Source organism: Echinops telfairi, unplaced genomic scaffold (assembly GCF_000313985.2).
Source record: "Echinops telfairi isolate 266 unplaced genomic scaffold, ASM31398v2 ScPeMD7_35;HRSCAF=133_1, whole genome shotgun sequence".
NCBI classification, from domain to species: domain Eukaryota; kingdom Metazoa; phylum Chordata; class Mammalia; order Afrosoricida; family Tenrecidae; genus Echinops; species Echinops telfairi.
This window is the reverse complement of record NW_022103933.1, coordinates 576,251-591,256: the sequence shown is the minus strand read 5'-3', so window position 1 is coordinate 591,256 and position 15,006 is coordinate 576,251. Positions and strand designations below refer to the sequence as shown.

General features: G+C 37.8%; 1 protein-coding gene across 1 annotated transcript in view; it reads right to left on the bottom strand.

Moving 5' to 3' along the window:
• ULK2 (unc-51 like autophagy activating kinase 2) overlaps positions 1-15,006 on the bottom strand; it is a 197,366-nt gene that overhangs the window by 20,580 nt on the left and 161,780 nt on the right. Inside the window, exons 21-22 of the mRNA XM_045290282.1 lie at positions 7,449-7,598; positions 3,270-3,478 (exon numbers count right to left, since the gene is read on the bottom strand). Coding sequence (XP_045146217.1) covers positions 3,270-3,478; positions 7,449-7,598 — 359 coding nt within the window. The remainder of the gene's footprint in view (positions 1-3,269; positions 3,479-7,448; positions 7,599-15,006) is intronic.

The following is a 15,006-nucleotide window of genomic DNA, read 5'->3' as shown; positions in this document are numbered from 1 at the left end:
GGTGAGTGCAGAGTGGAGACTCAAAGTCCATCGGTATGCAACTGGACACCCCCTTACTGAAGGGCTGTGGGGAGGAGATGAGCCAATAAGGGTGCAGGGAAGCAATGATGAAACATATAACTTTCCTCTAGTTCTTAAATATTACACCCCTCCCCCCAATCATGATCCCAATTCTACCTTACAAATCTGGCTAGACCAGAGGATGTACATTGGTACAGATAGTAACTGGAAACATAGGGAATCCAGGACAGATGACTCCTTCAGGACCAGTGGTGAGAGGGGCGATGCCTGGAGGTTGGAGGGAATGTGGGGTAGAAAGGGGGAACCGATTACAAGAATCTATGTATAGCCTCTCCCTTGGGGATGGACAGCAGAGAAGAGGGTGGGTGGAGACGCTGGACAGTGTAACTTATGACAAAACAATAATTCATGAATATGAAAGGTTCATGAGGGAGAGGGGAGTGTGGAGGGAGGGAGAAAATGAGCAGCTGATATTAAGGGCTAAAGTAGAAGGAAAATGTTTTGAGAATGATGAGGGCAACAAATGTACATATGTGCTTGGCACAATGGGTGTATGAATGGATTGTGATAAGAACTGTACGAGCCCCCAATAAAATAATTTTTTAAAAAAGCAGGGAATCAGTGAAAAAAGAAGATCCTTAATAAGACGGATTGACACAATGGCTATAACATAGCATAGATTATGAGGATGATCTAGAATACCAAACAATGTTTATTCTGTTGTTATAGGCAGTATGAGTCAGAATTTACCCTGTAGTACCAAACAACAATGCAGCAAAACAACAAAAATAAAAGTTGTCCAATTAAAGAATGGGCAAAACCTTGCACAAACATTTTCCTACAGAAGGTATTCAAATGGCCAATGAGTACATGAAGGATGCTCCACATCTTTAGTCATTAAGGATAAGCAAATAAAAGCCACAATGAGATAGCACTTCACACCTACCAGGGAGATGTTTATTAGACCAGTGGTTCTCAACCTGTGGGTTGCAACCCCTTTAGGAGTCGAACAATCCTTTCACAAGGGTTGTCCGATTCATAACAGTAGCAAAATTACAGTTATGAAGTATCAACAAAAATAATTTTATGGTTGGGAGGTCAACCACAACATAAGGAAATGTATTAAAGGGTTGTGGCATGAGGAAGGTTGAGAAACGCTGTTAGACAAAACAGAAACTAATACCAAGGGGAGGGCGTATACCATGAATAGTGTGAATGTATAACAGTGGCACCTCTGTGGAAAAGATAGGCAGTTTCTCAAAATGTCAAACAAAGAATTACCCTATTGATCTAGCAATTTCACTTCTAGGTATATGAAGGTAAGTAAAAAAATCATCCCTACTTAAGGTTTCAGTTCATAAATACATAGTTTTATTCCAAACAAAACATGCTGAAAAATGTGATCAATGGATGGCTTCAGACAAGTTCTTTAAAGTTAGACACTAGTATTACTCTCATCCGAATGTCTTGAAAAAAAGGTTCAATAGTCCAGGAATGTGAATAGCCTTACTTTCATGCAGAGTGCATTAGAAAGTGGATTATGCCATACAAAGATAGGTTAAAATTTAAAACCTAATCATTTGATCACCCTTTTGATCCATTTTAAAGTTGTTCTAGTTTTTAATATTTTCTTTTTATTGAGGTTTCTGTCTTTTTTATTTTGTTATTGTCATTTACTTTTTTGTTTTTGTTTGGTTTTCAGTATATCAAATCCAAGATGGGTGTTTCCATATGCACAGTAACTGGATTACTGGTTTCTTGGGGGTATGGCAGGGCAGCCTGGGGGGCAGTGAGGAGGGAACATAAAGCAATACAAGTGGGAAGAAAATATTTTAAAATTAATTGCGGTACTGATTGTACAACTCTTCTTGATATAATTGAATTACCGAATTATATGATATCTCTGGACTGTGTTCCAATAAAACTGTTTTTAAAAAAAAATGTTCAATCAAAACAGTGGTTTCCAAGGAGATCTGTTCGGCCAATTAAATTCAAGCTAAGTTATGGTGACGATTTCTTGGGACTCCAAAATGGTAATCATGTTACATTTTCTCACAGGACACAGGATGATTATGGCAGGTTACTATTAGGAAGAACTTTTATGAAAACTGAAAACTTCATGGGTATAAAAAAATGTCAAGAAGGGTGTGCTGAGATTTCCCCAGAACTCAACAGTGTGCATATACTCGCATTGAGAGTACCAAGGGCTAGCCTATGAGAATTTCATTGGGAAAATGTATCCCATCTATCCTAGAGCCTTGATTTGATCTTTGCAGACTTCTTTTTTGACCCCTAAACTAAATGAGCATTGAAGAGGACCATGATTTGAATCCCTCAAGAATGTAAAAACTACCATTGTGATATAGTGTAAATGAAAGAATGCCGAAATCTTCAGGGAAGTATAAGAGAGAGATAAACAATACCTTCAAAAGTGTGCAGACCTAAATGTAGGAGCTACTGAAAAACAATAACTTCCCATTTTGATATTTTTATTTAATAAAGGTTTCTATGGTTTTATAAGAATATTTTTTACTTATCCTCACATACCCAAAAGAATTGAAAGCAAGGACTCACACATATAGTTATATGCCAGTGTTCACTGCAGCATCATTCATAACAGTCAAATGGTGGAAATAATCCAATAAATTATTATTCAGCCATAAAGAAAAATTAACTTCTGATATATGTTACAACATGGATTTTGAAAACATCATACTGAATGAAATATGTCAGGCAGAGAAGGACAAATGTATAATTATATTAATATGAAATATCTAGGATAGGCAAAGATGTAGAGAGAAAAGTTTATTGGTTATTACCAGGGGCTAAGAAATAAGTGGGAACTAGAAATCTGAATGAAGGCATACTGAGCTTCTCTCTGGGGTGATGTAGAATTTTGGGACTGGATTGTGGTGATGCATACATAACATTTTGAAAGTAATGTTACTGAATTTCACACTTAAAAATGGTTAAAATGGCAAACTTTCTATTATATATGATTTACCACGATGAAACTGAAAAAATAAAGAACACAAGATGTGGCACTTCTTATGAATCAAAGTTGTTATAGATGAACATCATTGTTAATATTATTCTGAGACTGTATCAGTGCAATCCACCATAGAGAAAAACAAAACAAACCACAAGTAAGCACTGTGCGGCAGTATTTTGCTCTTTTATCAACAGTATAACATTCTCATAAAGTGTCAAAGATTATATGAGCATAACACAATATAGTCTTTCTCTACCTCCATCAGGGTCTCTTCAGGCAGTTCTGGAGCTTCAAAGGTGACGAGCCCCTCTAAGCTAGGGGGCGAAGCACCATAAGGCAGATATCTCAGGCTGGGAGCTGCCTCTGCTCTTGGAGGGGGAGATCCTGAACAGAACCCAGATGGGGAGCCCAAACACACACGGCCACTCACAGAGCAGAGGGAACCTCCAGAGCTGTTGGACCCCACTGCAACAGAAAACAGAATACATGGGGCAGTTCTGGAGTTAGTTCTCAAAGTTGGGAAATTTTTCTACCCATTTCCATTTATTGAACAAAATCTATTAATGGTAAGAAGTAAACATAAAAAGTCAGCGATCCTTTATATGAACATACCAGGGGTTTTAATGCCCATACTTGCTCATCTGTCAGCTTGTTATGCCAGTTAGATTACATGTTGCTATGATGCTAGAAGGTATGTTACTGCTATTTCAAACTATACTAGCAGTGTAATAGCCCTGGTGTCTGATGTAGTGGGATATGTAGTGATCAGCTAAATACAATGTCAGTGGTTTGAACCCATCTCCACAGGAGAGAGATGAGGCTGTCTGCTTCCATAAAGAATTCAAGCCAAAGAAGGGTCACTATGAGTTTTTGCATACCAACAATGTCACCCATGGTGGATAAGTGTCACTGGAACCTACAGACCAAAATAGACTAGAAAGAAAGACCCAAAGAGGTAATAAACTTCTAAAACTCAGTCAATGGATCACAACAGAACACTGCCCAACTCTCTGCTCAGGCTATATCACCAGGAAAGATCACTTTCTGGAAGACATTGTATTTGGTGAAGAAGAGGGCCAGTACAAGATGAGACTCTGAATAAAATGAATTGGTACAACGAGCCATAAAGATAGACTTGAACACTTGAGCAACTGTGAGGACATTGTAGGATGGAGCAGTACTTTGTTCTGTTGTATATATGGTCACCCTGAGTAGGAAGTGACTTGACGATAACTATCATCATTATCATTCCTATATAGTTTTTTTTACAAATTCCTATCACATAGATTTCTTTATGTTGCTCCATAGTCTTCATATATATATGTTGAAACTCACTGCCTCAAGTCCGTTTCCACTCAGAGCAACACTATAGGACAAAGTAGAACTACCCCTGTGGATTTCCAAGTCCATACATTTTTACAGAAGTATCTGTACTTTCTCCTGAGGAGTGGCTGGTAGTTTTGAACTGTTGACCTTGTGGTTTGCAGTCCAATGAGCAATCCATTATGCTACCAGAGCTCCTAACAGGTCCTCAAATTTATATTTGTAATTTTCTTTGCTAGTCCTCTAACTTGGGGAATTTACACTATGTCTAATTTTCTTAGAGTACAAGTAGCACTGTAATAAAGTTTTTTCATTTCTTTTGATTGCTTTAATGAAATATATTACAAAGTAATAGAAACAATAATATGACTACCAATGGTCAAATCCTATATACATTTTGGTAATTTATTCACTCACTGCCATCAAGTCAATTATGATTCTTAGAGACCGTATAGGAGAAGGTAGAACTGCCCCATGGGCTTTCAAAATGGTAACTCTACAAGAGTAGATAGCCTCATCTTTCTCCTGTGGAACTGCTAGTGTTTTCATACTATGGTTAGCAGCCCAAGCTCTACTTAAACATTGCCTTACTGATTTCTGAAACAGCAGTGAGGACATGGATGCCACACTAGCTCTTTTACTTTTAAGTTAGCTTGAGTTAATAGATGTCAACTATTACTTCCTTAAAATTGCATTTTCTTATAGTTGGGTTTATTTTGCCAATTAGGCCAATGGGAACATGTGAGTGGAATTTGGTCAGGTAGCAGTTTGATTGGAGGATGACTGAAATAAATAAAGATGGTCAGTATCCAATCTCTCTCTTGCTCCCTGGTGGTTGGACCAGTGTGCTACTGCTTTAGCTAGTTCTCTGCCTCAGACTGTGTGCTATACTACCTATGGGCCAAACCAACCTGTAGATAGTGTCGCTAGAGTTTGAGCTGTTTTACCATGTTGCTGCTGTGTATATTGCTTGAGCTTAAGGCTGGTTGATCCTGTTGCTGTGCTTAAGTTTGAGATCCCATCAGGGTCTGCTTCACCTCCTGAGCTACTGACTGCTGTGGACCCACCCTGCTGCCTGCTGCCTGTGGGCAGACTCTGCTGTCTGCTTCCTTGACCTTAGACCCAGGAGCCCACGAGAGTTGAAAGACTTCCAGTATATTAACTGTTACATGAAGGTGTTTTGAACTGAGCCCTCTGTACTGGTGTGTGGACTAATTTGCTGTTATATTCCTTTTGGCTGTATATATATATCCTGGTTTTGTTTCTCTAGTGAACTCTGCCTAGCAAACTATTTAAGAGTTTTAATAATCTCTTTTTAAAAAGTTTTACTAATCTTAAATGTAAAGTTCTTAGCTCTACTTCTTCTCTTATCTATTGATATTCTTTGCTCATCAATCTATTGATATCTTGATTACTAATTTATTAAGCATACTGTGACAGTTATATAATCTCCTGTCAACTTGGGAAAGGGTAGAGTCTAGCCTATCAATCAGGTTGCAGCTTGATGACCTCATTTGGAGGCACCATGGAGAAAATTAGCTCACTGGAGGTCAGATACACTCACACACTCTCCTTTATCTTCCTGCTGACAAGCCACATGGAGCTACATTGATGCAGTCTGAGCCCTGGAACTGGAGGAGCCACGTGGAGACCCACGCCAGAGCTGAGATGCTCCCACCACCACTGGATCCACAAGACTTTCCACCTACTGGCCTGGGATCTTCTTGAATTCAGCATCATTGCATTGCTGTGTGAGTCTAAAGAGAAGTTTATGGACTAGTACTGACATATGGGGTAATATCGGACTTATGGACTTGATCTGCTCTGGGCTGAGATGTTTTATTAATATACAATTTCTCTTTGATATAAAGTTCTCTTTTAGACACATGAGTGTCTCTGGATGTTTCTCTAGTTAACCCAGACTTACACACATACTTTATGCCATCAAGTGAATTCTGACTCTTAGCAACTCTATAGGACAAAATAGAACTGCCCAGTAGACTTCCTAGACTGTAACTCTTTAGGGGAATCAAAAGTCATGTTTCTCCTGAGGAGTGGCTGGTAGTTTCGAACTGCTGGGCTTGCAGTTAGCAGCTCAATGCATAAACACTATGCCACCTGCATAAGAGAACTAAAAAGACACAGGTATATCACAAATGGAAACTGATTTCAAGTTCAATCTGAATACTTTATCAATTATTTTTGGTATTAATAACTTACTTATAGAGTATTGTTCTTAGTTGTCACTCAGTCAACTATGACTTATAGAGGTCTATATACAACAGGAAATGCCCAGTCTTGCATCATCCTTATAACCACCATTATTTTGAGGCCATTGCTGTAGCTACTATGCCAATCTATCTCACCAAGAGTATCTCATTCCCTTGTTGGCCCTCTGTTTTACCAAACATGATGTCCTTCTCTAGCAATTAATCCCCTCTGATGACATGCTGAAAGCAAGTGACTTAGATAATTTTTTCAGGAAACCCTTAAGATTTGTATTGGCTACTCTTTGGAAGTAAATCAACAGACCTTTCTTCTAAGCCTCTTATTCTGGAAGTTCTCCTGAACCTTATTCACCATGTGACCCTCCTGATACTTGAAATACCAGAGGCACAGCATCTAGCATCATAGCAACATGCAAGCCACCATAGTATGAATTGTAGAAGGTAGTTGATTTATAGAGTATGGATGATAAAACAAATCTGTTAGCCTGCAAAGATTAGGATCCAAAGTACAAAATCATACCAAAAATATTATTATCTTCAAAATTTTTTTACTGGGTATACTATAGTAAGTCTTCAACGTAAACTGAGAAGCACTATATGTACATAGTTGCTTCATCATGGGGAATTCATATTTATATTATCATATTATAAGATTGTCGTACATATATTTCGATGTAAATATCTTACTTTAAAAAATTTACATGTGATAAGTGTATCATTTATTACTTATAAGTCTTTAAGATAAATAAAAGTGTTATTTCAATTTCAGTGGTAAGAAAGCTGAAGCTCAGAGAGTTTAAGTGACTTGTCTATGTTATAGAACTGCCATTTTTATAAGAATATTGCTTTTCAAATACAAATTGAAGGTTGTCATAATACCTTACCTGACGTTGTTCTTGTTCGAAGGACTGTATCGGTACAAGTGGGAGCCATGGCACTGTGTGGAGGTGACCCTACCGTGAACAGGACAGTCCGAGAACTTGTTGCTGTTCCTATAGAAGGTGCCAGTAAGAAGCCACAGGCTCCTACAGGAGCTACAATAAAAGTCAACAAAATGGTACATTATCTTGATAGCATTTATGTCTGGAGTTGTTATTACAGTGAAGCTTCTATTTTTACAAGAGGTATTATTTCAAAAGAACATTTATTACTCTTAAAACCAGATACTTCAATTTATTAAAAAATTTTATACATAACAAGTAGCTGAATCAATTAAAAAATTTTCTCCTCAAACAAAAGTCTGAAACTAGATGGCTTCACTGGGGAGTTCTATTAAACATTTGGACAAGAATTGACAGCAATATTCTAAACGTCTAATCAAGCAAACTTCCAAAAAGTAGAGGAAGAAGAGACATTTTCTATCACTTTCTATGAAGTCAGCATTATCTTGATACCAAATGCAGATACAACCTATAAGAAAATTATAGACTGATATCCCTTCTTAGCAAAATATTAGCACACAGAATCAGTAACATATTAATAGAATTATACATCACAATACGGTGGGATTTATTCCAGGATGCAAGAATAGTTAACATTAGACAATCAGTATTATACACATTAATAAAATAAAGGAAAGAAACACACAATTAGCTCAGTCGATACAAAGTGTTCATTAACTTTATCACACTCTTATGGTAGATATTCTTAATGGAATAGGAATCAAGGAAATTCTACCACATGATTAAAAGTATGCACAATCAACAGTAAACATTTTACTCAATGGAGAAAGATTGAGATCTTTCCTCTTGAAAATGGAAACAAGGCAAGGATGCCCACTCTCACCACATCTATTGAGGACTTAGAACAATAGGTAAGAAAAACAAAACAAAAAATGTGTCCAAATATGAAAGGAATAACTAAGATTGTCTCAATTCCATAGGACATAGTCCTCTGGAAAAATGCCAAATAATGTACCAAAATGTTTTTATGACAAACAGAGAAATTTAACAAAGTTGCAGGATGCAAGGTCAATACTCAAAGTCAGCTGGGTTTCTATACACCAGCAATAGAAATTTTGGAGGAATAAAAAGATTAAAGCCCACATGGAAGAAGCACACCAGCCTGTCTGACCATGAGGTGTAGAACGGATCAGTTATCAGACATCAAAGAACTGAAAATCATATCAGTGGGTGCCTGCTTTACTGACACAGTCACTGAAGACAAACACGTGCATACGCAAATGTGGTGAAGAGAGCTAATGTGCCCGGCTATCAAAAGATATAGCATCTGGGGTCTTAAAGGCTTGAAGATAAATAAGCGGCCATCTAGCTCAGAAGCATCAAAGCCCACCTGGAAGAAGCACACCAGCCTGTGTGATCATGAGGTGTTGAAGGGATCAGTTATCAGACATCAAAGAACTGAAAATCATATCAGTGGGTGCCTGCTTTCCTGATACAATCACTGAAGATAAACGTGTGCATAAGCAAATGTGGTGAAGAAAGCTGATGGCGCCCAGCTATCAAAAGATATAGCATCTGGGGTCTTAAAGGCTTGAAGATAAATAAGCAGCCAACTAGCTCAGAAGCACCAAAGCCCACATGGAAGAAGCACACCAGCCTGTGTGACCATGAGCTGTCGAAGGGATCAGGTATCAAGCATCAAAGAACAAAAAATATCATTGTAAAGGTGGGTGAGTGCAGAGTGGAGACTCAAAGCCCATCGATAGGCAACTGGACACCCCCTTACTGAAGGGTTGTTGGGAGGAGATGAGCCAATCAGGGTGCAGAGTAGCAGCGATGAAACATAAAACTTTCCGCTAGTTCTTAAATACTTCCTGCCCCCCACTATCATGATCTCAATTCTACCTTACAAATCTGGCTAGACCAGAGGATGCACATTGGTACAGATAACAACCAGAAACACAGGTAATCCAGGACAGATGACTCCTTCAGGACCAGTGGTGAGAGGGGCGATGCCTGGAGGTTGGAGGGAATGTGGGGTAGAAAGGGGGAACTGAGTACAAGAATCTACATATAGCCTCCTCCCTGGAGGATGGACAGCAGAGAAGAGGGCAGGGGGAGACGTCGAACAGTGTAACTTATGACAAAACAATAATAGTTTATGAATTATGAAGGGTTCATGAGGGAGAGGAGAGTGTGGAGGGAGGGAGAAAATGAGCAGCTGATATTAAGGGCTAAAGTAGAAGGCAAATGTTTTGAGAATGATGAAGGCAACAAATGTACATATGTGCTTGACACAATGGATGTATGTATGGATTGTGATAAGAATTGTGTGAGCCCCCAATAAAATAATTTAAAAAAAAGAAAACAAAACCATTTATAATAAAATCAAAGAAAATAAAATAACTATGAATGAATTTACTCAGGAATGTGAAATTCCTAAACACTACTGAAATTTTAATGAAAATTCTAAAATTTAATGAAATTTCTAAAACAATGCTGAATATTTATTATATATTTACACAAATAACATGTGCTTTCTTCCCTTAGCTTCCTAGAGGAGTTGGTTTTTAAGTGTCTATGTCAGATTTTTTTAACACATTCTAAAAAATTAGCATGGCTTATTTACATAAATACCTCCTCAAGGATAGATGGGAGCAGTTGGCAAACATACATGGCACATGTTATATGTGTAAAAATAAGGTAAATAGATGGAAAGACATTTCATGCTCATGATAAGGAAGACTTAATACAATCATAATGCCAATTTAGGCATTCCCTGTATTACAAATAAGTTCCATTCCTAAGTCTGTGTCTAATTTGAATTTGTATCTAAGTCAGGTACAGTTTGTATCTATTGTCAGTTAGTCAAATGTTTGACTTAGTATATAGTGTACCTTTCCATGCATTAGAAGAAGTCAAAGATGCACTTCTAGATACATTGAAATATCTTAATCATATAATAATAATAATAGCAGCGATGTTTTAATGCATGTGGTAAAGTAGCAACTATTTGTTATTGGGAACTATATTATGTACCTCAAACAGATGGTATGGATAGGTGCCATACAGAGCCAAAATCTATGCATATATTCACATTTTCTATCATACTCACCAGGCGACCAGTAGTGAGTATCCAAGAATGTACCAACAGACAACTGTCAATAAAATAAGATACAACACCACTACAATGTCTCAGAGACAAAAGACAATTTCAGTTCATACAAAGAAGTAGGGCTGAAGAGTCACTTTTTGGTCAAAGTGACTACAATATAGAGCCAGAAAACATTTATAAGACAGAAATTACCCTAGAGATATCTTTAATGGGTTGTGAGAAAGTTACAGACAAAAAAAATCATGGAGAGCACAGACAATACTTTAGAAGAACTCAAGAAAATATGTAAGTCCAAACTGACAAAATAAGTAAAAATTTAAAAATCATACAAAAACAGCATAAGGAACAAGGAAGAGCACTATAATGAAAAAAATTTTTTTTAATCATTTTATTGGGGACTCATCAACTCTTATCACAATCCATACATACATCCATTGTGCCAAGCACATTTGTACATTGGTTGCCATCATCATTCTCAAAACATTTGCTTTCTGCTTGAGCCCTTGGTATCAGCTCATTTTTTCCCCTCCTTACCCACTCCCCCTTCCCTCATGAACCCTTGGTAATTTATAAATTATTATTATGATGTCATATTTTACACTGTCCGATGTCTCCCTTCACCCATTTTTCTGTTGCCCATCCCTCTGGGAGGAGGTTATATGTAGATCCTTGTAATTGGTTCCCCCTTTCTACTCCATCCTCCCTCTACCCTCCCAGTATTGCCACTCTCAGCACTGGTCCTGAAGGGGTCATCTGTCCTGGATTCCCTGTTTTTCCAGTTCCTATCTGTACCAGTGTACATCCTTTGGTCTAGCCAGATTTTGAAGGTAAATTTGGGACCATGATAGTGGAGGGAGGTTGGGGGGAGCATTTAGGAACTAGAGGAAAGTTGTATGTTTCATTGTTGCTACACTGCAACTTGACTGGCTTGTCTCCTCCCTGTGTCCCTTCTGTAAAGGGATGTCCAGTTGCCTACAGATGGGTCTTGGGTCCCCAATCTGCTTTCCCCCTCATTCACAATGATTTCACTTTTTGTTCTTTAGTGCCTGATACCTGATCCCTTCGACACCTCATGATCACACAGGCTGGTGTGCTTCTTCTATGTGGGCTTTGTTGCTTCTGAGCTAGATGGCCACTTTTTTATCTTCAAGTCTTTAAGACCCTAAATGCTCTATCTTTTGATAGCCGGGCACCATCAGCTTTCTTCACCGCATTTGCTTATGCACACGCTTTGTCTTCAATTATCGTGTTGGGAAGGTGAGCATCATGGAATGCAAGTTTAATAGAACAAAGTATTCTTGCATTGAGGGATTACTTGAGTGGAGGCCCAATGTCCATCTGATACCTTAATACTAAACCTATAAATATATGCACAAAGATCTATTTCACCATCATACATAAATATATTTATATATATACATGCCTTTATTTAGACCTCTATAAAAGCCCTTTGCCTCCTAGCTCTTTCCTCTATTTCCTTTTACTTTTCTCTTATGCCACTATCGTGCTCAGCCTTCATTTGGGTTTCAGTAATTCCTCTTGGTTGCATTACCCTTGATCATGTCCTACCAGGCCTCCTACACTCTCCTCATCACTGATTTGGATCATTTATTGTTCCCTTATCCCTAGATTTGTTAACATCACTTTCTTTACCCCCACCTCCCCTTCTCCCATGTCCCCCTGGAACTGTTGGTCCCATTGTTTTCTCCTCCAGATTGTTCATCCAGTCTATCTTATTTAGACAGACCTGCGGAGATAATAACATGAAAAAAAAAAACCTATGTAAAAATGAAAGAGTTATAACCCCCCCAAAAGAAAAAAATTAAAGAGTCAACTGAACAATGCCATTGCATGTGGTTTTCTGAGTCTAAAGAAGGACTTATAGACTAGAATTGGACCTATGGACTTGAGGGGGCCTGTGTTGGGATGTCTTATTGCTATATAATTATTTCTCTTTTTTCCCCTCCTACAGTTTTATTGACATATAATTCAAATAACATACAATTCAGTAGTTAGATCACATCAAGAAGAGTTGTACAAAAATCACCACAATCAGTTTTAAAACATTTTCTTCATTCTTGTACTCATTGTTATTAGCTCATTTCCTACAACCTCACCTTCCATATCTCCAAGAAACCATAATTCATAGATTTACCAATCCTATATTTCATACAGAAAAATATTAAAAACAAACAAATAACAACAAAACTAACAAGAATAACAAAGAAAAGAGATAAAAAAATTTCATCAAAAGCAGATGGTGTAAGATATGAAAATAATAATTTATAATTTTTCAAGGATTCATGAGGGTGGGAGGGTGGGGGAGGGAGGAAAAAAATGAGGAGCTGATACCAAGGGCTCAAGTAGAAAGAAAATGTTTTGCAAAGGATAATGGCAAGATATGTACAAATGTGCTTGACATGATGGAGGTATGGATTCTTATGAGAGCTGTAAGAGTTCCCTATAAAATGATTGAAAAACAAAGCAAAAAACTTCCATCAAAAAGAAATCAGAAAATATTGAAAACTAGAACAACTTTAAATGGATGATAAGGGAGATTAAATGATTGGGTTGCTAAATTTTAATGTAACTACATCTGCAACAATCCACTTTCCAATGCATTCTGCATGTTAGTAAGGCTATTCTTATCCCAGGTCCATGGTTAGAGGGGATTCACCAGTAGCTTTTCCAGGAGTATTTCCCATTCACTTTTTTTTTCTTTTTAAACTGAAAATTGTTTTAAAATGGATCCAAGGGAGATCAAATGATGAGATATTACATTTTAACCTAACTACTTCTTCCATAATCGACACTAGAATGCTCTTTGTCTGATAACAGGGCTATTCAAATCCCTCAACTATGATCAGAGGGGATTCACTGGCCCTAAATCCACGTGTGGACCCTGAAAATGGATTGTGAGCTTCTACTGTCATCTATTGCTTTCTGCAAACTAAGTGTTCACATTTTAAGCTCTGATGCCATTCTCTCTTTTAGATTTGGATTATATTATTTACAATCCTTGGATCACATAGGCTGGTGTGCTTCTTAGTGCTTCTAAGTGAGGACTAGTTGACACCTCACTTAGATAGCTGCTGTGTGAAAACAAGCCTTTAAGATCCCTAACACTGTTCCTTCTGATAGCTGGGCACCATCTAGTTTCTAAACCACAGTTTGCTTTACCACCTATATCTTCAGTGATCTCTTCATGAGGGTGAGCATCAAGCAGAGTCCTGTCATAAGAACTTGTTGTTCTTAAATTGGGGCTAAAATGAAGGGTGAGCCCCAAATCCATTCATATATCTATAGTTTACATATGTGTCTGATTCACATTAGAGACATCATTGTCAGTTTGTTAGAGAGCATTATCAATCATCCCCTGAGGAAGTGACTCTCCCTTTCAGTCAATGCTGACTCATAGTGACCCTATAGAGCAGGGTTGAGCTGCCCCTGTTGAGTCTCAGAGCCTGAAAATCTTCACAGGAATAGAAAGCGTCATCTATCCCCTGTAGAACTGGATGGTTTCAAAAGGCTGACCTTGTGGTTAGCAGCTGAAAACATAACCACCACACATTTAGTGTCATTAATTTAGCCAATTTTAATTCTTGACACACATCTATTATAACAAAGAGCTTTATAATTACTTCTTGATATAAATCTTTGTTATATATAGATGTGTGTCAATGGTTTTGTTTCTTTAGACAAACCAGCCTCACACAAAGGCCTTAATCTTCATTAGCATGTGCTCAAATTCTGCATCACTATCAGCAAGCAAGGTTGTGTCATCTGCATATCATTGGTTGTTAATAAGCCTCCTCCCAAACCTGACGCCACATTCATCTTTATATAGTCCAGCTTCTTAGATTATTTGCTCAGCACACAGATGGAGTAAGTATGATGAAAGGATACAGCCTTGAATAAACCACATTCTTTTGTTCTGTTAGCACAGATTACCTCTTGATCCATGTACAGGTTCTGCATGAGCATGATGAAGTGTTCTGGAATACCCATTCTTCTCAATGTCATAGTTTGTTATGATCCACACAGCTATATGCCTTTTCATAGTCAATAAAAAGGTAAACATCTTTCTGGCTTTCTCTGCTTCAACCAAGATCCATCTGACATCAGCAATGATATCCCTCATGCCATACCTTCTTCCGCATCCAGCTTACTTTCTGGCCATTCCCTGCTGTCAACTGTTGGATGATATTCAGCAACAGTTTACTTCCATGTGATATGAATGAGATTCTTTGGAATGGGTACAAATACAGATTTCTTTGTTAGTTGGATAGGGAGCTGTCTGCCAAATTTCTTGGCATAGTTGAATAAGTGCTTCCAGGGCTTCAAAAGCTTGCCGATAAATTTTTATTGGCATTCCATCAATTCCTGGACCCTTGTTTATTGTTTAATGCCTGCAAGTGCAGCTTG